The sequence below is a fragment of the Trichoderma ghanense genome, assembly GCF_004382785.1.
Source record: "Trichoderma ghanense strain CCMA-1212 chromosome Unknown scaffold_3, whole genome shotgun sequence".
Taxonomy (NCBI): domain Eukaryota; kingdom Fungi; phylum Ascomycota; class Sordariomycetes; order Hypocreales; family Hypocreaceae; genus Trichoderma; species Trichoderma ghanense.
The window spans coordinates 2,236,409-2,262,998 of NW_027395666.1; the positions used below are offsets into that span (position 1 = coordinate 2,236,409).

The 26,590-nt window shown below is 55.2% G+C and overlaps 9 protein-coding genes across 9 annotated transcripts; 6 read left to right on the top strand and 3 right to left on the bottom strand.

The window, feature by feature from the left end:
- Positions 1-101: 101 nt before the first annotated feature.
- On the bottom strand, positions 102-320 carry CCMA1212_004079 (uncharacterized protein; the record flags this gene model as incomplete). The annotated part of the gene is made up of 1 exon (XM_073701398.1): positions 102-320. The coding sequence occupies one exon, from the start codon at positions 318-320 to the stop codon at positions 102-104; it is 219 nt and encodes a 72-aa protein (XP_073560149.1).
- Positions 321-1,118: 798 nt separating this feature from the next.
- CCMA1212_004080 (uncharacterized protein) lies at positions 1,119-2,402 on the top strand (the record flags this gene model as incomplete). Its single annotated transcript, XM_073701399.1, has 1 exon — positions 1,119-2,402. The coding sequence occupies one exon, from the start codon at positions 1,119-1,121 to the stop codon at positions 2,400-2,402; it is 1,284 nt and encodes a 427-aa protein (XP_073560804.1).
- A 684-nt stretch (positions 2,403-3,086) lies between these two features.
- Positions 3,087-4,466, top strand: CCMA1212_004081 (uncharacterized protein; the record flags this gene model as incomplete). The annotated part of the gene is made up of 3 exons (XM_073701400.1): positions 3,087-3,165; positions 3,444-3,881; positions 3,988-4,466. The coding sequence occupies 3 exons, from the start codon at positions 3,087-3,089 to the stop codon at positions 4,464-4,466; spliced, it is 996 nt and encodes a 331-aa protein (XP_073560805.1).
- A 2,756-nt stretch (positions 4,467-7,222) lies between these two features.
- On the bottom strand, positions 7,223-8,302 carry CCMA1212_004082 (uncharacterized protein; the record flags this gene model as incomplete). The annotated part of the gene is made up of 3 exons (XM_073701401.1): positions 7,223-7,827; positions 7,874-8,171; positions 8,297-8,302. The coding sequence occupies 3 exons, from the start codon at positions 8,300-8,302 to the stop codon at positions 7,223-7,225; spliced, it is 909 nt and encodes a 302-aa protein (XP_073560806.1).
- A 946-nt stretch (positions 8,303-9,248) lies between these two features.
- CCMA1212_004083 (uncharacterized protein) lies at positions 9,249-11,000 on the top strand (the record flags this gene model as incomplete). The annotated part of the gene is made up of 4 exons (XM_073701402.1): positions 9,249-9,455; positions 9,639-10,047; positions 10,129-10,307; positions 10,569-11,000. 4 exons carry the CDS (start codon positions 9,249-9,251, stop codon positions 10,998-11,000), a joined length of 1,227 nt encoding a protein of 408 aa, XP_073560807.1.
- Positions 11,001-12,437: 1,437 nt separating this feature from the next.
- On the top strand, positions 12,438-14,442 carry CCMA1212_004084 (Homeobox protein HOY1; the record flags this gene model as incomplete). Its single annotated transcript, XM_073701403.1, has 3 exons — positions 12,438-12,811; positions 12,873-13,084; positions 13,157-14,442. The coding sequence occupies 3 exons, from the start codon at positions 12,438-12,440 to the stop codon at positions 14,440-14,442; spliced, it is 1,872 nt and encodes a 623-aa protein (XP_073560808.1).
- A 2,049-nt stretch (positions 14,443-16,491) lies between these two features.
- Positions 16,492-21,373, top strand: CCMA1212_004085 (putative phospholipid-transporting ATPase DNF3; the record flags this gene model as incomplete). Its single annotated transcript, XM_073701404.1, has 2 exons — positions 16,492-20,672; positions 20,749-21,373. The coding sequence occupies 2 exons, from the start codon at positions 16,492-16,494 to the stop codon at positions 21,371-21,373; spliced, it is 4,806 nt and encodes a 1,601-aa protein (XP_073560809.1).
- A 458-nt stretch (positions 21,374-21,831) lies between these two features.
- Positions 21,832-22,793, bottom strand: CCMA1212_004086 (uncharacterized protein; the record flags this gene model as incomplete). Its single annotated transcript, XM_073701405.1, is given in 4 exon segments — positions 21,832-21,978; positions 21,992-22,375; positions 22,410-22,740; positions 22,786-22,793. 4 exon segments carry the CDS (start codon positions 22,791-22,793, stop codon positions 21,832-21,834), a joined length of 870 nt encoding a protein of 289 aa, XP_073560810.1.
- Positions 22,359-22,947, top strand: CCMA1212_004087 (uncharacterized protein; the record flags this gene model as incomplete). Its single annotated transcript, XM_073701406.1, has 2 exons — positions 22,359-22,798; positions 22,839-22,947. The coding sequence occupies 2 exons, from the start codon at positions 22,359-22,361 to the stop codon at positions 22,945-22,947; spliced, it is 549 nt and encodes a 182-aa protein (XP_073560811.1).
- Positions 22,948-26,590: the final 3,643 nt, after the last annotated feature.

The window sequence follows — 26,590 nt, forward strand, 5'->3', positions numbered from 1 at the left end:
GCCAGTCGCTGTTCCAACCAACATACTCTTCCATTGGCAGATAGCGGCTGCGTAAAATTCGGACACCTGTACAAAGCATGCAGATACTGCTCTCCTGTTGCTCATGAAGTCGCATCAAGAATGGTGGCAGATTCAGAAGGGCTTAGGGAGGTGACAATGGTGGTGGGGTAGCTCAAGGCAGAAGGCGAAGCCGTCTCAAGGCCACAGGCACGAGCGGAGGTCGGCTGGCGAGAAGCCTTGACCAAGAGCAAACGATCAATGATACTTCGTATCTGTCCAGAGAAGTGATTCTTGGCCTGCTCTGCGGGGACGGTTCGCATAGTGTCAGTCCAGTGGTGTTGTGACCATGTTCCTATTGTCTGGTTCGTCCAAGAGGCAGCCCACAGCGTCGAGCAGCGCTATAGCCCGTAGGAACGAACAAGGACCATCCTGATTCAAGGCTTCAAGCGGCCACGGTTCGCTGGTCTCGTCTCGTCTCGCCCTCGTTTCACCCGGCCGCAGGTGAAATGCCGCGAAGCCACGACGGCGTCGAATCGGGCGTTTCCGCTTCGGGCATCATGCCACGAACAAGTGGAGGCGGTGCTTGAAGAATTCAACCGGCGGCGACGTAAGCCAACAAAGCGAGCTTCTATCCTAGGGCCGTTCAGCCGCAGTCTTGTTGCGAGTTTTGCAGGAGACGCAGCTTTTGACGCACTCCTGCATCCCATCTCCATATAGGGCACCTACGCCTGTCTGCCCAGCGAGCTGCCTAGGGGACAGATAAAGCCGGGGGTTGGCGCCACGTTGTGGTTCTCCTGGTCTTTGCTGAAGAGTTGGAGGGATTGGAAAACAAGTCTGGAAACAAGAACAAGTCTGGTCTGTTGAGTTGAAGGAGTGAAGCTTGAGAGAAAGAAAAGAAAAGAAAGACTCGGCTGGGAAAGAAAGAAAGAATAGGCCAGGAGCCACCGCTACACCTGAAGCTTACGTACCTGCCACTCTCACCGTTTAAGCTTCTTTTTCCCTTATCGATTCCCCATCCTTTAACCCGTCAACGCCATCTTTTCTTCTTCCTCGTATTTTCTCCTCTCGTCCTATTTTCTATTCCTCCTTTCATCTTCCCTAGTCCTACCTATATCACCATGGGAAAGCCAGACTTTCTCCCTCCTCCGTCACCGGCTGGCGGCCCTGCATCGCCGCTGGCCGAGGCTGCAGGCTCCATCTCTCTCAACCCAACTTCGGCCACCTTTTCCGCAGCGAATCTGGGCAACCATCGCCAGACGTACTTTGACGATGACCCGGCCGAGATTGCCGCCGACGACCTGCCTCCTCTGTATGACGAGCACGAGAACGATGCCGTGCCCTTCATCGACCCTCTGGCCCCCGCCACCGGCCCTGGAGCCGGCGGCCTGACCATCGAGCCCTTCAAGCGTGATGCCCGCTCAGACACGGTCTATTACCTGGATCCCCGCCTCGACTCTGACCCCAAGTTTCTCAACGATACCCTCGTCCAGCTCGCCCAGCTGCCGCCTCGGCCCTTTGCGCAGATCCGCGGCACTCACACGGAGACTCGCCGCAGGTCGGATGACAAGACGGAGCAGGTCACCGTGGTGGACTTTGACATTGAGATTGAGCTCACGCACCTGCTCTACGTCAACATCCGGGATCCTGCAAACGGCGCCTGGCGACAGCTGCACGGCGTCGGCAACCTGGAAAAGGTCCGTCGCGGCACCGTCTTCCCGACTCGCGCACCCGGCTTCGGCGGCAGTGGTGGCATCATCGAGAATGGCGAGCCCTCCGTCGAGGAGTGGTGCCACCGCTTCTGTGCGAGCCGTGCCGGCCTCAAGAACATGGTCTTTGAGCGCCGTGTCACCGGCTGGGACTGGGATTACCTGAAGAAGCAGCTGGAGCGCCTCGTTCACGACACAAATTATCGCGGCCACACCAGCATTACTTTCCCGGTGCGGAACTCGCGCGTGGAGATTTACAATGCCTGCCGGGTGAATCAGATGCGCCTGACCAAGTGGATCGAGGTCATTTTCATGCTGACGCTCTTGTTCGTCTTTGCCTGGCCGTATCTGTTTTTCCGCACCAAGCGCTGGGAGACGGTGTATGCCGAATGGGCCATGAGCCGGGACGAGCCGGACGGCACGGGCTGCGTAGAGCGTCGCTATGCTTCCATGAGCGAGGCCCAGTGGTATCAGATGTGGGCGAGAGCCATCCAGAAGGCCGTCCTGGAACGCAGGCAAGGGCATCTCGACCAGGGAGACGTGGAGAGGGCTGACCAGCCTGCTGACCAGGCCGGTGGCTTTGCCGGCATGGTGCAGGCTGGTGTAGAAGCCATGGGCGTCGTCAACCGATCGTTTGGATGGGGAGGCGATAGCGGCAACAGCCAGCCCCGGCGCTTCAAGTTTGGAAGACGGTAGAGGGACTGCTTGTGAAATCCGCAGCAAACGACATGATGGATTTGGAGATGCGCATCGCATTGGATACCGCTCTCGTTTTCTTCTCTCAACACTTGGAAAGACGTGCTTTGGAGTTTTTTGGAGTTTACAGGGTAGCATTTGATGGTCAAGTGAAGCGTTTTGCCGAGCTCTTCCTCATGTACAATCTTTAGCATTTTGGCTGGCCTTGTTCTGGGCATTATTGATTTATTTATTTATTTACTTATATGCTCATCAAATTACATCGTGATTGATCCATAAAATCTTGTTACTCTCCTTACCAGCACTTCTATTATATCAGGGCACTCAAAACTGCTTGTACATACATGCAATCGCGACTTTGCAACCCCACACCAGCAGCCATCTTGCCCCTCCAACCAATCATCTTGCCTCTCCGCCTTGCAATCGGACGTGGCTGACCAGCCCATCACTAAGCACCGACTTTCCACCATCAAACGATCAAACTTGCTTCTTCATTTCTTCATCCCATACACATGCCACATACTCTTCATCTACAATCGCTAAACTGCTTATCCGCAGCTCCCTACTATTAAATCCTTTCAAAGCTCAACCCCGCACCGGATAGAGCTGCAAAAAGTTTGTTACAGGATCCGCCGGCACGTGGAAGGAGAGGGTTGAAGAAAGACACACGACAGCCTCGTGACAATGGACATTTCGAATCCGAGGAGGATACTGGCTGTTAGCCTCGAGGGCTCGGAGAATCATCTGAGTCGAGTCATCAAAGGTAGGTATGCTCTGTTGTCTCTCGTATATGCGCAAGCTCGAGATGCGTCTTTTGTGGCGTGTCTGAGGAGGAGAGGGAATCTTGTTGGTGAAAGATGGCCTTGTAACTCATGGTATACGGCGAGACAAGGCGGCACTTACCTCTACATGTGCTACACTTATGGATGCCTACCAGCATTCACACCTCACTCTCACATCTACGTCGAATGGGCTCATCGTCTCACTACCAACTCACCTACGACCTATTGCAAAGCTCACTCAACTAACATCATCGACCAGATCTCACCGGCTCCTCACCAGAGCCAGCATCAACATCCCTCGCCGGCACAACCCACGACCTCGACCTCAAAACCTCCTACTACACCGCTTCCATCCCCATCTGGCTCGACATCATCGCCTCCCCCTCAGAATGGGCTTCATCCTTCCTGTCCGAAGAAGCCCGCGAAGTTCTCGCCGTCTTGGGCGGCCTTGTCCTTGTTTTCGCGATACCCAGTGCAAGTCCCGCCGCTTTGACTGCGGATAACGATCTCCCTAGTCTCATTCGACATGTGGGCAGTGTCCTCCAGAAAGGTCTCGGTGGCTGGGACTGGGATGGTGTTCGACTGGCGGTTGGCATCGGTGAGGGCGACGCCGACGAATGGGATGAGCTGTGCTCTGAGTTTGGAATGGAGTTTGTGCAGCTGAAAAGCGGGCAAACGGAGAAGAATGAGTTCGGAGGTATGTTGTTTCTTGAAGGACCCCCCCCGGCAGCCCTTCTACTACGGGCACTGCTATATATGGCGTCATCACTGCGACGTATTGCTGACTGCAGGCCTTGCAACAGAAAAGACGGGCATACCTCGTGTCAAAGAAGCCCTCGAATCAAACGACTGGGAGCAGCTCAACGACGGCCCGCTCTCCGACTTTGGCGAGACGCGCTCCGACAAGTCTGATGATGACGACGGAGCAGGCTTCGACCCGGAGAGCTTGGACTTTGGCGTTGATCGTTCCGACTTTGAAGGATTGCGTATGGCCGTATGGAACACAGGCCGTCTCGACACTGAGAATAATGATTCCACTCCCGCAAAGCAAGGCGAGGCGGATCAGACCAAGTTGTTAGATGTCGGCGCAAGCTCTGCTGCTGCTCCTGCTGACAAAGAAGACGAGGCGCAGGATCGCGACCTCGACGACGAGGACGTCGCCAAGGTGGAGAAGATGATGAGGAAGCTTCAGGCGGCTAGGGAAATGGGCGAGGGCATGGGCGAGGCGCAGAGGAGGCGGCTGGCAGCCAAAGCTGTTGAAGAGGTGATGAGGGAGCTCTGAGATTCAACGCATATGATTCTCTCCATCTGCACGTCGCTATTCTTTTCTCTCACTTTTCATGAGCAGGCCAGACGTAGCATGGCCCATAGTATCATCCTAGCCCTCATGTTAGCTCAACAGATGTGCTTCATGGCTTTGCTATGCCTATATGCATGCGCTTTGCACGCCAGGTTTCTACCAAACGCCCAATTTGTCGTCTGACCCCGTGCTCCGTGACGCGTAGACAGAATACCGCATCTATCGTATCCAAGAAACTCACACCTTCCGCGGAGTCTTTGCAGCATCGGCATGTGACGCCAGGCAGTACTGGCGGTATTGTCCCCCCCCACACAGTACTCCGTGCTCCACGATGCAGCTTCCAGCACTATTACTCCGTATCTCGTACGAAGTAGTGAGTGGCAATGGCAATGCGCACATGATCCTGTCCTCAGCAGCAAGGGATCACCGTTAACATCATGCATCATGCCAAAGTATGAAAAAGGTGAGACATGCCGCCGCCTTGCATACAACCAGGCGTCTCGGCAGGACATTTCCTTGTATGCATCCGCATCTGAGTAGTAGTATTAGCAGTAGCCAAATGCTCTTGGCATCGTGTTTCCATCGCTGTCTGTCCCATACTCCGTACAAATACCCAGTATTATTGTGCCTGGGCGGGCGTTTCGACGCGGGTTCTCCCTATTTAAGGCGGCCGGATAACACTTTGGCAACTAGAACCTCAGATGAGATTGAGATTGATATGCTTTTGCCGTTGGTTGTGTGATGACATCAAGTGGTTCACGAGTCATAGCCCCAAGGTCCCCATGTGGTTGAAGCAAGACGAGAGAGCTAGGCTCAAGCTTGAAGTCAAGTCATGCTATTCGTGTATGTATCAGGAGTTCCAGTCTCGTTGTGATGGATTTCCCTGCATAGAAAGTGGAGCGCGATAGGCCGCAAAGTCATATTCTCCGGGCAGACCCGTTTTCCCAACCTTGGTTCGTCGAGGTGAGACACTTAGCATGCGGGTGAGCGATACTACACACAAGAGATTTTCCTGCAGACGGAGTAGGTAAACAGGGACGGGACAAACCAGGAAGCAAGAGGATTGTGGCAGATGAAACATCCTACGACTGATCGTTGCAGAATCTAGAGATTCTGTCGAATGCCGCTCTCTGAAAGGTTAAACTCGCATGTGCCCGGCGTCTCTGAGAGGACCAGAGTCTGCCATAGACTCCATCCTTACATGAGCGAAGCACCCATCACTGCGTCACTCGAGTCAGCGCAGGATGTTGATCCTTTGGCACTTCGGGACAAAGCTCAGGTGGACTCTGCCGCTTCCAAGTGCTGATGTCCTAATCCAAATGCTGGCAAGCCTGTCTGCGCAACTAGCTGGCGGGACCAGTTTGCTGGAGGTTCGAGTCAAGCCGACGATGAGGACGGGGACACTCCGTGTGATCAGCAAAGACGTCAGGTTTGCTCCCGCACGGTCGAAAATGCAAAAGGACCCTTTGGTATCCCTTGCCGCGCTGTCAGGCCAGGTAGCCGCGCTCGAACATCAGAGCAGACATTCCGATAGTCGGTGGTCTCGGGTGGAATGCCTTGAACCGTTTCCGCTCCCCTACCTTTAGTGTACGGAGACCCGGAAGTGGCGAGAGAAGTCAAAGCATCCTGCGACAATAACAGTCTCATCGCTTCCGAAGCTTCGAAAATCTTCCCTTCTGCCAAGCATAAGACAGCCTGACCGACGGCTAAATTCGCCGCGCGCCGCGAGCTCTGCGAAGGGACATCTGACACAACAGCATGTTCGGGGAAAGAAAGAACCCTTCCCCCAGAATACATATGTACTCAGAAGTTGGGGAGTACTTCGTACTTGGTACTGCATCCGGACTCCTTCTCATTGTCTGGGCTCCACAGCGGTGTTCAAATCTGGTTATCGCGAGCTCCCAAAGATGAGAGAGCTGAGGTGAATCTCTTGTTGGCTCGACGTCGTCGGATCCAACGGGACAAGCAAATCTGACACGAGGTGGGAGGACGAGGGCTATTCTTGTACGCTCCCGTAGCATGGAGAGAGTGTTTATTCGACAGTCTCATCCCAGCATGCAGTCAGAGACATGCGGACAGTCAAAACGGCGGCAAGGTTTCATTTTTGGAACCCCCCCCCGATGTGCCGCGAGACAATTGTGCTTAAGAAGGGATGCCGCTGGGATCCGTGTGGAGATGGAAAGCCGTGCCTGTGAAGGATCGATCGGAGGCGGAATGGCCCTCCAGATGGAATAGATAGGATGGAGAGGCCAGGGAATGCTTGGTAGCACGTATGGAGCCTCAGCCGCGTTGGAGCTGCTCTTCCTGCTTGGAAGCACCTGCACTGCGGTTTGTATGTGCATGTGCGTGTGCATGAGCACGTCGCTCTGCTCGATGCAACGATCTCTCCCTATCGTCCTTTGGGCCTAGGACAATTGCTAGCGGATGGCCTGTGGCGGTTGGGCGGAGCGCTCCCGGCTACTGGTTGGCCGTGGCTGGCGCTGAGCGACGCCAAGTCAGTGAAGTGACAGGGTTCCTAGCATCCCGGTCGGTCCTAGTCAGGGGTAAGGAGGCAGTGGATCATCGATGAGCTTCTCCGGCTCGTTGGACATGCCGCACTGTGTTTGCATCCCGCGTGTCCTGTACTGTACTGTGCGCCCGAGACAAGCCTTAGTCCATCGTATTCGACGGCGATGCTATTACCTTTTTCCCCCGAAGCTTGCCGACTGAATGCATGCTTCACTTCTTGGGGAGCACGCTCATAGAATTTGCCACCACGTGTATCGTATCAACCACGCATCGTCAACTGGATGGCATAGGCCTTTGACCCGGCTGCTACCATGAACACCTCTGCGATAGGGAGACGGACATCCTGGCCCTCTTCTGCGGTCTTGCCGTCGAGTCTTGTCATCTCTCACAACGGCGGGAGAGATGGTGCCACTGATGACTACTAGCACTGCTCCGTGCCTGCGGCTCGCGAGTAGGGTGTCGGGCGTGGATGATGCCACTGGTGGCCGTAGTATTTCGTAGACCGGCAATAAGAGGACAATGAACCTGGTCCTCCGTGTTGGTGCTACTCCACGCTTGGCAGCCGGAGTGCCTGCCACACTCGATATCGTCCTGCCGCGATCATCGGCGGCGAAAGGGAAGCGAAGTGGACGTGTTTCGAAAAGGGGAGCGTCTCTGTTTTGAAGCTTTCCCCAGTCGCCGGCCCCTCGCCTGACGTTGCTAGAGCCGACTGACAAGGACAAGGCCCAAAAGGGGCACACTGCATGTCCAATGCGACTCGCGCCATCGTCACGTCGTGGTCTTTTGCAGGAACAACAGCTGGTCTCCTTTTTTTTGGCCGCAGATATGCCCGTACCTACGATAGTAGTTCTCAGTGATCTGTCTTCCACATCAACTCGTACTGGACTCGCAGTTGTCGTTCATCATGCCCTTCGCAGAAAGCTCGAGTATCCCTGGACAGACAACGAGAGAGCATGGATCAAGTAGTCTTGCCTTTACACTAAGACCATTGTGGTTTGAATCGTCGGATTTGCCATTGTTGTACTCCGAATAGGCGAGGACGAATTGCCGTGCTTCGGTGTATTTCGCACGCAAGAGGCAGTTCTCTCTAGCAAAATGCCAACTGCCTCGTCTCAACCCAGAAGTTTGGTATGAACCGCCTTCGCCGCTCACATCATAACCTCCGTATGATGTCATCCACTATCGGTTGACAGTCATTAGTGAATACCTACCACATTCTGGCTTGTTAGTACTGTACATAGCTGGGTTCGTTGAACGAGCCGCGGGTGGACAGACGGACATACTCTTTGCACAGACGTACTTACAAGCATGTATGAGTAGCGCCATGCATGCGTTAGGGTCGATAAGTGCGGTGCTAGTATGGGGTTGAAGCTAAGACTCCATCCATCTGCCTGCGTCTTGTACGAAGTGTTCCTACTCGTACGGAGCGGCTAGTAGTTCCACCATTGCTCCTAGGCGTCTCAACTTGCAAGCAACAAAACGGTACAAGTGATGGCGCTGCATCGGCCAGGTAGAGGTCGACTTCATCGGTCCGTTACTGTCTCGTCCGTTGCGAAGAGTGACCAGTTCGATCACAGAGGATGTACAAGAGGGCACTAGATTGAGCAGACGGCAGGACTGATTTGCGTACCAGGCGCGAGAATTTCGCGGTGCAACTCGAACGACGAATCATGGGAGGTGCGCAGAGCCAAGATGGCTTGTTGACACCTTACACGGAAAAGCGACACCGGATTCCTGTCATCACTGGACCAAGAGCCGCGACGACAAGTCCGTCTGTGCTTGCTTGTGTCCCATCCTTGTGCCTCGTGTCACCTGCTGTTGTGGTACTCTTAGTAGTAGTACTTGCGGTGCCACCTAATGGCCTGGGTTTGCTGGTGCGAGCGCAGTGCTCCTACGTACCACACGGCAAGACACGGAACCGCTCATACAGTACACCATCATGGCCCTGGGTTATCCCGGACGGACGCCCTCTTGTCGAGCTCTGAGTCGGCCGGTGGTGAGGCTGTGGGGGCGATGGGTCAAGCCAGGCTCATAGGTAATGATCTCCGTGGGCTAGACCGCTAGAGCTGCGAGCACGAGGAGAAGCACGGCGCTGGTTCTTGTAATGCTCCTTTTCTCCTTTCCTTCTTTCTTCCTTTTTTTTTGTGCTTCTCGTCTTTTTGCTCAGTTGACGCAGCGGATAAATGTCAGGTCTGGGAAGCCCTGCGGGCAAAAACCAAGGCTGATTGGCTTGGGAGACGATAGAGTAAACTATCCATGCTTTGTATGCAACCATCAACGGCGGTCCGTTGTCTCTCCCGAGGCACGCATCCTCGCCCTTCGGTCAACGCGCTTGTTGCGTGGGAGTTTGGCGTTGCCGGCGACAAAGGGGGAAGAGAGAGTGATAGGGGACAGGACAGGGCATGGAGGCCGGCCAGTGGGACATCAGATCGACCTGGGGCCACAAGCCGGCACAGTGTGCGTGTAAGTTTGCGCATACGAGTACTCATAGACTTGCCTCCCAGCAACTGTGACTGGATGCGCTTCTCACAGCTCTGCCGACTGATGGGCGTCAGACGACGGCCAGTTGGTGGCGTCGAGCTGTGCCGTTTGGCTTGCTGAATACCCAAGGGCGGTATTCGCCCCTTGAAGCTACACATCATACAGGGTCTCTCATATCGGAGAGCGACTGCTTTCGCTTCGAACGAGAAGGCCTTGGCTGACGTGCCATTGAGATTCAGCCAGGCCTACCCATGCACTTCGTACGGCGTCGGGTTAGCAGCCGTGCATGTGCTGTACGGAGTGCATGTCGAGAATATACTGCAGATCAAGCGAAGCTGTCAGCAGGTGCTCTCCCTTTTCTGCATACCTTCACTCCTGTCAAGCACCTCAGCTCGGTTGGCAACCTTGTCGCCTGCCATTGCCGCTAGCGGCTCCTCGACAACAGTTCTCGTGCATACAGGGACTCGTTCCTGGTTGCTGCGTGGCCTGGAGAAGACCGAGGGCGGTACCTCTATGCTCGTCCATACTGCTAGTGGCTTGGAGGTTAGCTGGATGGAGCAGACTGGCTGGCGCCGTGAATCATGAGTAGACGCCCGCTCAGTCGAGCCATTCTTGCCATTCAACCATGACTGATGCTGGCACTTGTCCGGAGCAGTGTGGCGTCTGTGGTCGCCGATGTCGAGCAAAAGAGGAAAAAGAAGAGCAGCGACTGCTGTCTGTGGCATGAGACTGCGCCTGAAGAACAGCCGATCGCCTCGAACGGTTCAACGTGGGTGGCCTGTTGTTGGAGAAGATGCTGACGAGGATGAGCAGGGCAGCATCTTCCACTTCATGGTACGAAGGTACGAAGGTACACGCTGGGAGGTTTCATCGCTGCCGGTTGCTCCTGCTGTTGGAAGCACGTGTAAGAGGAGACAAGAGGTCCGTATCTGCCCAGAACAAATTTGAAACTTGTCACTGCAACTGCCCACTCGCTTTAGGTTAGCAGCTAGGTAGCCACTGATGTCAGCACTCAATGGACGGTTCCGAGGTTATCAATCAAGAGCCTTACAGTATCGGGGCATCGTTGCATGTGTATGGTGTTGCATCTCAAAGGGGCTTGCGGGCTCTCTGGGAGCAGCACAACCTCCCCCTCGACAAGGCACGACAGGACACGGCGCGATAACGAGGCCTGGCTCTGGTACCTGCATGCTGCGCGTGCCTGTAGTTGTACTCGTACCTGCAGCTCTCGCCTCTCGAGTCCTGGGAGCGCGATCCCGCGGCCAACCACAGCGACCCGTGGACCTCTCCCCGTACTGTGTCCGCACTGTATCTGCAGGCGCCTGTTGGGTACAGGTGTTAGCGCTGCTGCTTCGAGAACCGATTCTGCCGCCGGATTGTGCGAATGCTGCAGCTGCTAGCGGGCTGGCCAGGGATGACAAGCAGAGGCGACAGGGCTCGATTGGAGTGGCCAGCCCCCAGGCCCGAGTCTCGCCAGAGGAACGGGACAGGCGAGTACCTGGGCGCGACCTGGACCTCACCCGATGACGCCGTTGGCCGGCCGCGAGGCTCTTGTCCCCCGCCGGTACCCCCTCCTCAGCACCCTGGCGCCAACGGATGCCCAGAGCAGGCAGAAGCTCTGGCCAGCTGGCGTTGACCGGCGGATGCAGGGTCCGGGCCAGTACCTGTACGACGGCGGACGGGACAGTGCGAGCATGACGGTGGTGTGGGCGGGACTGTTGGCTAGCGCACCCTCCTAGCGCATCCTGTCCAGGTCCTTTCTGTTCCTGTTCCTGTTGCAGTGCCTGGGCCTGGTCCCCTGTCCCTTGTGCCTGGCCACGCCTCCGAGTACAGCCTGCCGAAGCAGTACCTGAGCGGTACCTCCCTGCGTCTGTTGTCGTCCTCACGCACCTCCTTGTCTATCCCTGGTGCGGGCCAAGAAGACGTCAATCCGCCAAGTACCAGAGAGGTTCCTAGCCGGCAGCCTGTACTCTGCCCGTACGAGCCTGCATGTCAAGCCCTGTGCATGTCTGCAAGTACTTCGTACCTGGGTAGCCGATGGAGGCCTTGTTTGCCCTGCTGTCCTGTAGGAGGCAGAGAGGGGACTGGACCCGACTGCATGCACGTAGAGGGACGGTACCTTAGAGCCCCAGCCACAAGCCCGTACCTGGCCTAGAGCGCCTGCAGCCACTAGCAACCCAAGGCGGCTGCGATTTGATCCCTCCGGCTCCAAGCCCACCCACCACTCACCACCCGCTGCCGGCGAGCCACTCCCACTGGGCTCAACCACTGGCAGCGCCCAGCGTGTGCCCCCAGGCCGCCAGGGGACCCCCTCCCCCCCCCCCAAACCCACCGCCGCTCGCCTTTTTCTTCCCTCCGCCTCCTGTCCCCCGTTTCTCTCCTCCGTCTCCCCCATCGCCATCCTCGCGGCCATTGTCTCCTCCTTTTTTCCCTTTCTCGTGTTGTTTTTCTTTCTTCACGTCACTCTCTTAATCTTCGGCCATTTCGGTTCCCGTCACTCTTTCCGGGACCATTCCATTCTTTCGGCTTCATATCCCAAAGGCCTGTCAATCGTTGCTGGGTAGACTCCGCTATTTCCATTCGACCTCGCCTTTGTTCCTTGCAAGGGTCCCAGATCACATTCTTTTCTTTCTGGAACTCGACGCCGTTCTCTTTCTTGGTTATACTCCATGTCCTTGCCTACCTTACCTTAGTTGAAGCATCAATCACCAGACACCTGCACTCACTTCCAAACGAACTCGTCGAGCGCTCATCGCTGCCGCTTGTCTCACCCCCATTCTCCCCGAGTTCAACGCTTCTCAGCCCTGAGTTCGTCGAGAGAGTTTGGCAATCGTGTTGCTACGCCTCGTCTAATTGGAAGCTATTACCCGAAGCTAGGACTCTTCCTAAGCAGACACCTCATTCGAACACACTACACGATAATCGATCACGAACGATATACGACCTTGACGCGTACTCATCGTCATGGCTACGGAGATCGAGCAGCCACTGGCTTTGACGGCGACAGTGGGCACGCCATCCGCTCCCAGCCCAACTGGGTCTGCCATTCACCACTCCGCGACAGCTTCCTCAGACGGCACTCCTGGGTCTGCCACAAGGCCCCTGCCGTCTCCTACCAGTGCCAATGGCCAGTCCAATGCCTCGCGCCGCCCCCCGCGCAAGAGCACCCTCACGCAGCAACAGAAAAACCAGAAGCGGCAGAGGGCCACACAGGACCAATTGACCACTCTGGAGATGGAATTCAATAAGAACCCGACTCCCACAGCCAGTGTCCGCGACAGAATAGCCGAGGAGATCAACATGACGGAGCGCTCTGTTCAGATCTGGTTCCAGAACAGGTACACCTCTCGCAACCAATGGCATTAGCGTGGGCGCTTTCAGGGGCTAACATTGTTATAGGCGAGCCAAGATCAAGATGTTGGCCAAGAAGAGCCTCGAGACCGGTGAAGACATCGATTCGATTCCCGAGTCGATGCGACAATACCTCGCGATGCAGGCAATGGAATCCGGCAAAGGCTTCGCTGGCAGCTATATGGGACGCACTGGCCTCCTCCCCTTTGGTGGCGGCAACATGCTCTTTGGCGGCGACCAGAGCGCGCAGGGCAAAGTTTGTACGTCTCCCTGATTTTCCTTGCATCACCTAAGGTACCTGGCGCGCGCGCAAAGTACTGATCTTTGTCTAGTAATTCACCATCTGACTTGTCGCTCGCTGAGCATCGGCAAATGGACGCGAGTTGGACAGAATACCATGGATCTCATCATCTTCTACTCGCCGGACAAGTGCACCATGACCTACTACATTAACAACGAGCAGGCCGGGTACAAGATCGAGTATCCCTTCTCCCACATCAAGAATATCTGGCTGGAGAACGCGGACAATGACATGAACAAGTTGGCGGGCATCTTCATTGAGCTCAACCAGCCGCCTTACTTCATGATGGATGCCACCTCGTCGACGACGGGCTTTGACTACGTCAGTGACTTTACCGAGGATCAACAGGCCTCGCAGTGCTTGCTGCATCATCTGGGCGGCAACCCCAAGGTGCTGGCCAACCAGCTGGCCAAGCTCGTTTCTCTGGAATCGTTCATGAACCGCCACAACCCTCACAGCATGCGACAGGTGCACGCGTATGCCGACCCCCATGCCATCTCTGCTTCGGCGCCAGTGTCTCCCACAGCTCGACCCTCATCGCAGCCCAGCTTTGGCGCGCCGCCCATGGCCATGGCCCAGCAGCAATGGCAAATGGCCAACATGCACTCTGCAGCCAGCATGCGGCCCCAGGGCCACAAGCGACAGCGTAGTCGCTCTGTCCCCGGCCCCATTGATTTTGCCATGTTCCAGAACCAGCCGATGCCGTCCTTCTACATCCAGCCTCCTGGGGAGATGGCTACGCAGCACAACCCCAACATCTACGCGCCAGTGCCGCAGCAGCCCAACGTGGCACACAATCTGAGGATTGACACGCAAGCAGGCTTTGGCCTGGACATGCGGCAATACCCCATGTCAGCCACGACTGCTTCGCCTTCCGAGTTCCCCCCAAGCCCAGGCTTTTTCCCTCCTGGCCCCGAGACCGCTCCCTTGGCCCCGTCAAATTACAGCACTCCCTATGGTAACGCGTTCCTGTCGCCCATGGTCAGCGCTGAAGCCAACATGCCCACATCCATTTCTCCGCTCCCCTTCAACGGCCCTAGCGAGCCATCGATCGTCGAGCACTCGCCTCCCATGTCGATGATGGGTCGTCCTGGGTCCTCGGAAATGTACATGGGCCAGGATGGTTCGTGCGCCGTCTCGGATGACGGCGCCAGCTTGAACGAGATGTACTCCAAGCACTCCATCAACATGCCACTGCACGAGCATTCGCCTGGGAGCTATGTGCAGCACTCACAGGCCGATATCGATATGGACCAGCTGGTTCACTTTGACGCCGTTGATCCTGCCAGCCTGTCGCCGGAGACGATGCATCGATGATGTGATAACGATACTCGGTGACGTTTCTGGCTGCGTGCTTGTTTTGGCCGTTTCGGTGCCTATGGTGTTGTTTGGAATCATCATTACAGCGGGAGGGCGTTCTTCGGTGAACTTATACCATTGGGACCTACATGATTTCTCGGTTACAAGACATCTGGGAACTCATCTTGCGTCACATCCATTTCTGCCATTTCTGCCTCTCCCCTTCGTTGTCTCTTTATTTTTTTTTTGTTCGCTGCCACCGGCAGCATAATAAGCTTGGCTTGAGCTACTTACATGCCATCACAAATGCGGCCATGACGAATCTGCATGACGGTACCATTCTTTCACATCGGTCATGCATGTCCGGTACAGCGATCGTACGAGTTATTTCTGCGCGTGGAGATTTTGCTCAGCCATATTCTCTTGTTCATCTACTGCCCGCGCATTTATCTCTTGTCTGCTTGGTGAAGTTTAGTCGTTGGATGTACCGCATCCATCTACTCCATTGTCTGCTTCTTCATTTCCTTTTTCTTCGTTGTCGCCTATTGTCCGCCTCGTCCTTCGGCCACCCGATGCGTAATTGCCTGGGGAATACACAGCCATGTCGCATCCAAGGGAGCCTAATTGCCTTGTTGGCGCAAATCATTAGCTAGGGGAGTTGTCTTTTCGTTTTTGTACTTTCATACCTACCTTGATATGGGTTGCAGCCCCGGAGGTGGTGGCCCTGTCAGGAGGTGTTTTCTCTTGCTCTTTTCTGTTTCTGCTGTCTTGGCTTTCTAATGGAAAAACCGAGAGGCCATAGGGATATATGGTGTAAGAGGTGGGAGACTTGTTTAAAAGCATCGTGATGTGGTGGCGGGGTGTCTGAGAGAGGAGGAGGTGAAGGTCTCCTTATAGTCGATGGCGAGGGAGAAGCATCGCACTCTTTCAACTATTGGGTAATTGTAGAGTTACCAGAGATTGGCATCGCATGATTGCCATCCGTGAGTGTTGCAATAGTACTTTCTTGACGTTCAGACATTTGATGCTGGCCTTTTGTGTTTAGACTTGTGTATGCTATTGGTGATGCTCTGCATCCAGGTAGTAGACAAATTAGTAGAGAGAATTTCGGGCTCTCGCGACATCACTCGACCTTGTGCTACTGAACTAACGCGCTTCGCCGCCACCACGAGGGTAACACTGCTTGATACATGGAAGTGAGGATCAGTGGATGAGAGATGATGGATGTACGACATTGATGCCGTGATCTCTGAGGTATACTTTCTCCGTTAGGCGCTTGATTATACAGAGGGAAGTCTGGGATGACGTGGGTGCGAGCAACACTTGTGATATCCATCTATTTACTGCTTTACCGCTGCGAAGCTGAAGTGATTCCATAGGATTCTCTCTACGGGACCTATTTCTGATTGAGTTGACGCACTTTTCAAGCTTAACTTGTCTAAGGTACCTTGGGTAGGATCGAGGAAGCGTTTTAGCAAAGCCTCGTTGGGCCTCGTAATGCGGGTGCGTCATGTAAGCTGTGGCTCGTCTGCAGGCGCCGAATCAGAGAGCGAGGGAACATTTACATGTCCATGCAGACGGGCTGCAGGTATTTTTAGCATCTTCAATTTGTGTAAAGAAGCGCTGCAGTAGATTCTCTGGGTTACAACCTATGTAATAGGTATGGGATACCTACTTTCTCACATGCTTGAGATGCGCAAGGTTGCCTTACATAGTACTGGCTGTGGCTAACAGGTCATTCATTGCATGAGGTAGAAAGGCAGGGCCAGGCCAGGCATGGATCGGATATTTTGAGGCCACTGCAGGTGTGACGTCTTGCCAAGTCGGTCGAGCCTTCTGGCTGCGTGGATGCGAGGCTTGTGCCCAATCCACCAGCCAGGATTGTGAGCGTCTTCGCCTTCATCTTTGATTCCTTTGGATTCACCCATCCAGGCGTTTATTGCCCCCATGACCAATATCTTATCCGGCATCTCTTTTGATATGTCATTCCTTCAAATTCCATGCTAAGAGACAGCTTCTCCTGTCATCAACCTTTTGACGTCTGGCTGGCAACATCGAACCATCGCGATGCATCGTCCTCGATCCCAGCCGCCTCCGCCAGACGACGGCGGCCATGCAAACACCAACGACACTGAGCCGGAGATTGCAGTGGCAGAAACAAGTCGAGATGACGCTGAGTCCAACGCTTTGCTGTCGGCCGAGGGCATTCCACCCAGAGTTGCTGGCCCCAGGCGCTCTCACACAGAACCCATAGTATCACATGCCATTTCGCAGGAACCGGAGAGACCCCAAGCACAACCGACATCGAGGGCAAGGTTTGAGGAGCGCCTTTCTTCAATCCACGGCCCATCGGAATCGAACATGGCCCAAGAGAGATCCCTGAGTGAGGGATTGCTGTCTACCACACCGACGCCCGGTAAACCATCCTCAACCCACGTTGTGAAAGTTTCCGGATGGAACAGGGCCGGCATACACAAGGGAAAGAAGCGGCACTGGATGCTTCGCCCTCAGTGGAAAGACTACGCCGCAGCCTATGTTCAGAATGCCTTCCAGAAGGTCGTCATGGAGACCATTCTTCGCCGCAAACCGCTTCTACCTTCCAAAGACGGGCGTCACATCCCTCTCAACCCCGTCAGCGTTGATCCCGGCGGACTGATAGACGAACGCAGCAACAAGCCTTATATCAGCAACTTCATCCGCTCCAGTCGCTATACAGTCTACGACTTTGTCCCGAAGCAGCTGGTTTTCCAGTTCAGTAAGCTGGGCAACTTTTATCTCCTCGTGATGGGCATTCTTCAGGCAATCCCTGGCCTGAGCACGGTCGGCAGATGGACGACCATTGCTCCGCTTGCTGGCTTTGTCGCCTTCAGCATGGCCAAGGAAGGATACGACGACTACAGGCGATATCAGCTCGACAAGTCAGAAAATCGCAGCATGACCTGGGTCTTGGCACACGGCGTGAGAGAAGGGAGAGAGAGGCCTCGGATGTCGGGATGGAGGAATGCCTTAAGGAGAAGGCGAAGGGGCGGCAGGGAAAGGCTCGGAGCGGATGACGAGGACATAATCGTTCAGGATATTCAAGAGGGAGCCCCTGCCAAACTGGATGACACGAACGACTGGATGAATGTCCAATGGCAGCACGTACAGGTCGGAGATATCGTGCGTCTCCGCCGCGACGAACCTGTGCCTGCAGACATAGTGATGCTCCATGCCACGGGGCCAAACGGCGTTGCTTACATTGAGACAATGGCCTTGGACGGCGAAACCAATCTCAAAGCGAAGCAAGCCTGCCCTCTCCTTGCGGAGAGATGCGGAACCGTTGAAGGGCTCCGATCGGTTCAGGCCACCGTGGTATCCGAGAACCCAAATCTCGACCTATACAGCTACAATGGAAGGGTCACTGTCGATGGTGAAGAGACCGTGCCCTTGTCAATGAACAATGTCGTCTACCGCGGCTCTACGTTGCGAAACACCACGATGGCTATTGGACTAGTGATCAACTCGGGAGAAGAATGCAAGATTCGCATGAACGCGAGTAAAAACGTCCACGCGAAGAAGCCAGCCATGCAATCTACAATCAACAAGATGGTCCTGTTCCAGATCACAATTGTCGTCTCCCTGGCTATTGGATTTACCATTGGATACTACACCTGGGAGGACAAGACAGAGAACAGATCGTTTTACATTGTCCGCAGCGGTGTCTATGACGGAAGCGTGCCGTTCAAGCAAATTTTCTTTGGGTTTCTCATCATGTTCAACACCTTGATCCCGCTGTCCCTATACATCAGCTTGGAGGTGATCAAGATTGGCCAACTCTTCTTGCTGCAGGATGTGGACATGTACGACCCGGTCACGGAGACTCCCATGGTGGCCAACACTACGACCATCTTGGAGAACCTCGGTCAGGTCAGCTATGTGTTTTCAGACAAGACAGGAACGCTGACCGAGAACCTGATGCGCTTTCGAAAAATGAGCGTCGCTGGCGTCGTATGTATCCACAACATGGACGCTCAAGAGGACGAGGCGGCTGCCCCGAATAGGAGTGACCAGGCAAAGGGAAAGCAGCCTAATCCAAATACGCACGCAATGATGGCATCGACACGGGGTGAGGTCGACAGCCATGAGGCGACGGCTCTTGGCCTCTCTAGGCGTGCTTCGACTGCTTCTCATGTGCGAAGCAAGACCGCAGCAAATTCACACGATCAATCTGCATATGTGAGGACCGAAGAGCTGCTCGAGTACATCCGTCGTCGGCCGAATACTCCCTTTTCTCAGAAGGCTAAGCAGTTCTTGCTTTGCATAGCTCTCTGCCACACCTGCCTGCCCGAGACCAACGACAGCGGAGAAGTCGAGTATCAGGCCGCATCCCCTGATGAGCTGGCCCTGGTCGAGGCGGCGCGGGATCTTGGTTATATCCTTATTGACCGGCCGGCTCAGTCCATCAGGCTGCAGATGCAGGATGCAGATGGCGTCCTGCAAACAGAAACTTACCAAGTGCTGGATGTGATCGAGTTTAGTAGCAAGCGGAAGCGAATGTCCATCATCGTTCGCATGGCCGACGACAAGATCTGCGTCTTTTGCAAAGGCGCGGACAACGTCATCATGGCGCGCCTAAGGCTCCGTCAAGTGGCTGAGCAAAAGGCGAAAGATGCTACTCGAAGGGCCAGCGTGAAGAAGACATTCGAGCAGGACAGGGCTATCAAGCGCATGAGCTCTCAAATAAGCAGGAGAGGCTCACAAAACAATAGCTTCAGGCTGGCACGAAGCGTATCGACGGCTGGAATCGAAGGCTTGAGAAACAGCATCAACTTCAGGCGTTCCACGGATCTCAATCAGATCTCCCAGGCAGAAGGAGTGGCCTCGTGGCTGCACAGGCGAAACACAGAGGAGATGGTGTCTCCCAGGGCTTCAACGGACGCACAGAGAAGCCCTAGAAAAAGCTTGGGTCGTATGCCCTCGTCCGACCACAGGGATTTCGTTGGGGATGACGACGAAAGGGTAGACGAATTGGTGGCTGCGGATGAGGCGGCGATATTCGAAAGATGCTTCCAGCATGTGGATGATTTTGCTGCCGAAGGCCTTCGGACACTGTTGTACGCCTACCGCTACATCGACGAGGAGGCTTATGCAGAATGGAAAGCCGCATATAGGGAAGCGGAGACGAGCCTAGTTGACCGTCAGGAGCGCATCGAATTAGCGGCTGAGCAGATTGAAGAGCAATTCGAACTTGGCGGCGCCACAGCTATAGAAGACAAGCTCCAGGACGGGGTCCCGGAGACAATCGACAAGCTGAGGCGTGCAAACATCAAGGTGTGGATGCTCACTGGCGACAAGAGAGAGACTGCCATCAATATTGGGCATTCGGCGCGAGTCTGCAAGCCCTTCTCCGAGATATACGTCTTGGACGCCTCTAAAGGCAAGCTACAAGATGCTCTGACGACGACGCTCACCGAGGTTGCGCGGGGGATGGTGCCTCACTCCGTTGTGGTTGTGGACGGACAGACGCTGGCCGAGATTGATGCTGATGAGGATCTTGCTGCCTTGTTCTACGACCTGGTCGTACGGATCGACTCTGTCATCTGCTGCAGAGCATCGCCCGCACAAAAGGCGAACCTGGTCAAGTCCATAAGGCAGTTTGTTCCCAAGAGCATGACTCTGGCTATTGGTGACGGCGCCAACGACATTGGCATGCTTCAGGCTTCACACGTGGGCATTGGCATCTCTGGCCGCGAGGGTCTTCAAGCAGCGAGAATAGCCGACTATTCCATCGCCCAGTTCCGCTTTCTTCAGAAACTGCTGTTTGTGCATGGTCGATGGAACTACATCAGGACGGGCAAGTATGTCTTGGCCACGTTCTGGAAGGAGACCTTCTTCTACCTTATCCAGGCGCAATTCCAGCGGCTCAACGGCTACACGGGCACGTCCCTATACGAGTCGTGGAGTCTCACGCTCTTCAACGGTGCGTTTACTTCACTGCCGGTGATTTTGCTGGGGACCTTCGACAAGGACTTGCGGCCGGAGACGCTGCTGTCGGTGCCGGAGCTGTATACCTTTGGGCAGCAGAGAAAGGGATTCAACTTGCTGCAGTATCTGGGCTGGATGGCCATGGCTGTTGCGGAAAGTGTGGTGGTCTTTTACTTTGTGCTGGAGGCGTTCGACAAGATTCTGTTCACCGAAGATAACGGGCTGTATGCGATGGGGACGATATGCTTCAGCGTTGGCGTCATCTTCATCAACGTGAAGCTGCTGTAAGTGACACCCACGATAGCCTTTCTCTTCCTCTCTTTACGGCGCCCGAGACTAACATAGAATACTTTTTTCTAGGATACTAGAGTTTCACAGCAAAACTTGGATCCCGCTTCTTGGCCTCGCCATTGAACTCGCGGGATGGTTCATCTGGAACCTGGTCATTTCCGCCGCATATCAACCAACAGTCGGCCCAATAGTAGTTAGAGACGGCTTTTTGCAAACCTTTGGGCGCCGACTCTCTTGGTGGACAACGCTGCTCCTCGGACTAGTTACACCCCTTGTCATGGAGTTGGCTGTGCAGGCCATCCGTCGAGTATACTGGCCCACGGATCAAGATTTGATGCAGCGCATAGAGAAAGACGCCAACTCAAAGGAGATTCTGAAGAGATACGCTGCAGACGGAGCTGCGGACCTCGAAGCTGGGAATCCACATACGCAGTGCATTGTGCGGGAGGAGATGGGACTGCGAAACGCTCAGAGAGAGGAAGGCGCAACGCTATTGGCTGACCATGATGGGCGAGCAGAGACAAGTCGGAGTCCTGCGGCACAGCCTGCGAGCACGGTTCCACGGAGGAGCTTTGGGGATCAGGAGCAGAGGAGGTCGGTGAGGGTGAGCCATGACGACTACCAGCCGCCCAGGTTTACACCGCCGGCGGAGGAGAGGGAGAATCCGCTTGAGGCTTTTGATACGAGAAGGTGAGGCAAAAAGCCATTGGATGAACGGAAGGATGGATACGACAGAGAGATGAGACGAGAATCTCATTTCCGTCTTGACGATTTCATGACCTTGAGTGTGGAGTGCATTTGGGACTGATGGCATAGCGGCTTTCTTTTGTGGGCAATTCATGGTTGAGCGTGTGCTTTTGGAATGAATGAGAGGCTGTGATGGATGATATGAGATATGATAGCATGATTAATTGGATAGCTAGCTCTAGTACAATATCGAGTTACAATTTAGGATTACGACGAGAAGAGCTGGGTCATCACGATTCATCATTACCTTTGCCAATAACAGCAACAGCGGTGAAGAGGTGTCGAGATCTCTCTCGCAGCTTTCAAGGCACGAGCTTCAAATGGCAATTACGATACCCGAACAACACGAACACGAACACGAAACGCACCATCAGCACTCATCATCGCCCACGCCCTCATCCACCCTCACCAGTACCTTGCCGCTCGCATGCAACCCGCCAGCCTAGCATACGCCTCCCTGGCGTCCTCGAAGCGCCAGACGCTGTCCCTGACGACGCGGACGTGGCCCTTGCCCAACAGGTCGGCGATGCGCTGGCGGTCCTCGAGCGACGGCTCCATCATGGACACAGCCTGCCAGGGACGCCCTGCGCCGCCGAGCCAGCGGGATGACGGCCACCACTCGTTGAGCATTCATCTGGCAGATGGCACGGAGGAAGTTGGGGAGGGAAAAGTCGGGGGGCTTGGTGCCGACGGAGGCGTATGTGCCTGCGGGGAGGAGGTAGGCTGGCGAGTGGGCGTAGAGGGATTGGTGGCCGAGGGTGTCGGTGATGGCGTTGAAGGGAGTGGTTTGGAAGAGGGTGGCGAGGTGGGCGGGGAGCTTGTTGTTGTTGTTGTTGTTGTTGTTGTTGTTGGAATTGTGTTGGTGCAGAGTGTAGTCGACGACCTCGTCGGCTCCGAGGCGTTCGACCATCTGGGCGTTTCGGCCGCTGCAGATGCCAACGACGAGGCCCTCGGGCCCGACGACCCGGCGGGGCCATTTGCACGACCAAGGTGCCGATGCCGCCGCTGGCCGCGTTGACGAGGACGCCGTCGCCGGGCTGAACGCCGGACTGGACGAGCTGGTGCGCCGTCATGCCGGTCAGGAGGCATCCCGCCGCGTCGGAGAAGGGGGCCGAGGCGGGCTTGTGGGCGGCGAAGCGGGCTGGGATGGCGACGTGTTCGGCCAGGGCGCCGGTCCCGGTTGGGAGGGCGTGGCTGGCGGGCAGCAAGGCCATGACTTTGTCGCCTTTGCGGAAGCGAGTCTGGGGGTTGGCCTTGGTGCTGCGGCTGCTGCTGGGGGTCACGTCCGTGTTGTTGTTGGGATCTTGGCCGTTGCTGTGCTCAGCGTGGGGATGCCATACGTCCTGGACGACGCCGGACAGGTCCATCTCCGGTACGCAGGTCTTTGCTGCTTAGAAATGCTGGTATGAGAGTCATTTGGAAGATGGCGCCGATGTTGAGTCCTGCAAAGGCGACTTTGATGAGGATCCATTCTTCTGGATGAGCGGCTTGGGGGGGAAGGCAAGCTACAAGATGCTCTGACGACGACGCTCACCGAGGTTGCGCGGNGCCGGGATGTTTCGAGGGTCAAGACGTCTGAGGGGGAGCCGCGCTGGGAGTATGTCCAGGCTCGCATGGTTGTGGCCGTGGTTCAGGGTTGTCTCCGTTTGATACTTTACTGCTGATAGTGAAGAGCTTATTGGGCGCTCACTTGGAGTCTTCAAGTCCTATGAAGCGGATCGTAACCATGAACGGCAGTCGTTGATATAGGCAGCGAGAGAGCGAGAGATGAGCGAACTATCAGCAATTTGAATCACAGAGTTAGCTTGATGTTGGATGGTGGCCAAGGCTTGGGCTGAGCGAGGCTGAATGGAGCTTATTGCAGAGGTTGCAACAACCTGCTGCCAGCTCGTATGTGGCGTTACACAGAGCAAGCCTCAAGAACCACCCTCTTTCTCGTTTTGGTTGTTCGTGTGCTCCCTCTTGTTCCTCTGTTCTTGCCATTGTGTTCAGTCGAAGCTGCAACGCAAGGGCCTGGAATTAAAAAAGATCGAGGCTATTGCAGTGAAGCGGCTTCGAAAGTCTCAGACTTGGCTTGGTGGGCTGGCGGAAAGGGGGCGGTACAAGCCACCACATGCAGTCGACACAACGTTTTACATGTGCTTTTGTCATCACGAGACACCACCAGGGTGCATGCCGCCGAAGCCACCGGAGGCTGAATGTAATACCAACAGTAGAAATAGGGGTTCAGAGGGGTAAAACGGCAGCGGCTTGTTAAGCTTAAACTGAGGCCGTTGGGACCGGGTGGCAGTGAGCCTTTTGACTCCTTGGTAGGGGAAGCTGCAAGGTAAGGAACCCGCCCTGTATCCATGTCGCTGCAAGCGTACTTGCGTCTATACTCACCACGCTATTGCTGTGGATTATAGGAGATGGGCGTCTGTGAGTCGTTGGCTTCTCGATAGTATCTTGTGCCTGAAGGTCCAGATACTACGCCGGAGCAGGCTCCGGCATTCGAGCATTGGAGCCTGGATCTGCCGTTTGTCGCTCTTGGAGGGGAGGGGCTTCGGATTCTCAGAGTCTGAAACTGCGCTCTGCACGATATAATTTTGCTGCCTGTCAGGCATCAAGAATCACCGTCATAAACCCAGTCAACGACCATCTCGTAGCAGGCACCGCAATCGCATTGGCAAGTCGGATCTGATGAGTTCGGACATGTCGCCTGAGCGGCTGAAGTGTGTTCGCGGGTGAAGTGCCGGCAAATGGTTTGAAACTCCGACGTGATGCCCGAGAAGGGGAAATTCGAGTAAGCGCACCAGGCGGCGGAGCAGGCACGGTGCCGACTTGGTACGTGATGCCAAAACAGACGGGCATGGCGTCTGAATGTTCCAGAACAGCCGGGCGCAATCATTTGCATATCCAGCGCTCGGGCTACCTCATGGCAGATGTGTCAGAGTCGGCTCCGAAGATTCAGTCGGGCTCGTCGAGAGCTAAGAAATGACCGACTCATTTCGGCTGCGGCATCCCTATCGGGGACTCTGCCGTGATCCCTCGTCTAGCAAGCTGTCACGGACGTCATCGAGTTATCGAAACAAACCACGCAGTAAGTTGGTGGCACAGCTTGCACCTCAGCAGTGGTAGCAATATCGGCTTGGGTTTGGGCAGCACTCCGGCCTGTACAGCGGCAGTTCCTGGTTCCGGGCATTTTATGCATCGATGTTCCAAATGGAACCACCCTCTGGGCTGCGTTATGATGTAGCACTTCGTAGTCATGGTAGGTTGAGTCAACACCAATCCCGTGCGCCCTGTTTGGCCGCAAGAGGACCAAAGGCCAAGGCCAAAGCAATTAGCAGCCGAGTCTGGTGATGCGACTTGGTCCAACCCTCCGCAGGCCTTGGACATAGAACGGACGTTGCGGACTTGCGAAGCGGATTCGAGTGGGTTTATCCGACTCTCGGGCGACGGCAAGGGCCCGAACCCCGGAGCGCCTCCATGGAACCGCTGAGGCCAGCAGCCGCACGCCCACAAGCTGAGAACCATCCAACTGTCGATACTGGCTGGCCGTATTATTGGGCGGGCTTCCTGGAGGAGCGCTGGCGCCACGCCGTTTTCTGAGAGGCGTCGATAGAGGGGTCGTAGCAGCGTGTTTGGGCGACGTCAAAGCCGAGCAAAACGAGGCCGTTCTGTTGGTTAGGGTCCAATCGGATTCGCCCTGAAAAAAAGGTCGACTGGCATAGGAGCATGGAAGAGTCATCCCCCGCTGATCGCGGCCCACGTCCCATGTTCTGTAGCCGTAAACGAGGGAAACGATTCAGAATCTGAGAGTCAAACTTGGTCACACGCCGGGCCAAGAATTTGGCAGGCGAGGCTGCGATGGCTCGTTTGATGCCCCCCTTTTGTCACTATCATTGTTCGGATCCGATCCGGCTCCTAAAGGTTCCGATGAAGCATCCAAAGCTCTCTGGTCGTCCGCGATCCCATTCACGAGACAAACAACAGCATCGCCGAGCATTCCTCAACAAGCAGGAGCGCAACCGCCAGACCGGCCAGATCTTCCCCAAAGGGTCTAACCGGAGGCCTTGCTGGAAATGAATGCTTCGTGGGTTGACCAAAGCCACGGCCACGTATTTCGCGTAGAGCCTATAGCCTTGATCACGTCGTAGCTTCAGCAAATAGATAGACGAAGTTCCATCAATACGCGCGGCCTTGGCCAAGGTCAGACGAAGCAAACCCGTCATCTAACCACTAGCACGGCCTTCATCAAAGCAGTCTTGCTCCTGAAATCAAGGCCTGAGTCATCATGTTGTAGCCTAGCCCTTCAGCTGCGCACTGCCACGCCTTGGGTATCGCCAAATCCCGTGTCCCCTGCAGGCCTTCGGGACTTTTCGACGTCTGTCTGATAATTTCTCGGATGAGTCGACGGTGATGCATCACAAAACACAGGATCAAGAGAAATGAGCCATGACGACGGTCTGGATTTAGACTTTTCGTCTTACATGGACTCTTGAGGTGTCTTTTGTCTTGTTTCCAGGGAGGAATCGCAGGATAGGGCAGAGCCGAAAGAGGCTTGGTTGAGTCACCCACGCACCACAAAAAAAGACCCTCTCCACCGTACTCCGTCCCTGGGGCAGGTTGTCGTCAATTGGAAATTATACGAATGGTCGTAGGGAGGAAGTCAAGCCAAGGTACATGTCGGAGCGGTATTGGGTACCTCCCAGTAAGAGACCCAGAGACTCGGAGAGAACTGTTGTGCATGAAGCGAGGCGGGAGTGGTCGTATGGAGCAAACTGGGTGCACGGAGTTGAGGCTTGTCTGTCTGAGTCCCATTCAATGGTTGGAAGCGTCGGTTCTCGTGGAGGTCAAGGGTAAGGTAATTTGGCTGCCTGAGGCAGTCCCGTTGTAACATCAACTGAACCTCCAAGCTCGAATTGAAGTACTGTAGGTACATGTACACGGGAACCTTGAAGCCAGGCATCAGGACAACGAGGCAGGTACGTGAGTGTATATAGCTGCCTCGTGCCTGCTGATCGCCTGCGAGAACGAAAGCGAGCGAGCGAAAGGAAGGAACCAAGCAGGAAAGAAAAGAGCTCAATTCCGCCGCCTTCCCTTCTTAACACAACCCTATCACCTTGGTACCTTGGTTGTCTTACTACATTATTATACGATCATTGACATTTCGGATCCATCT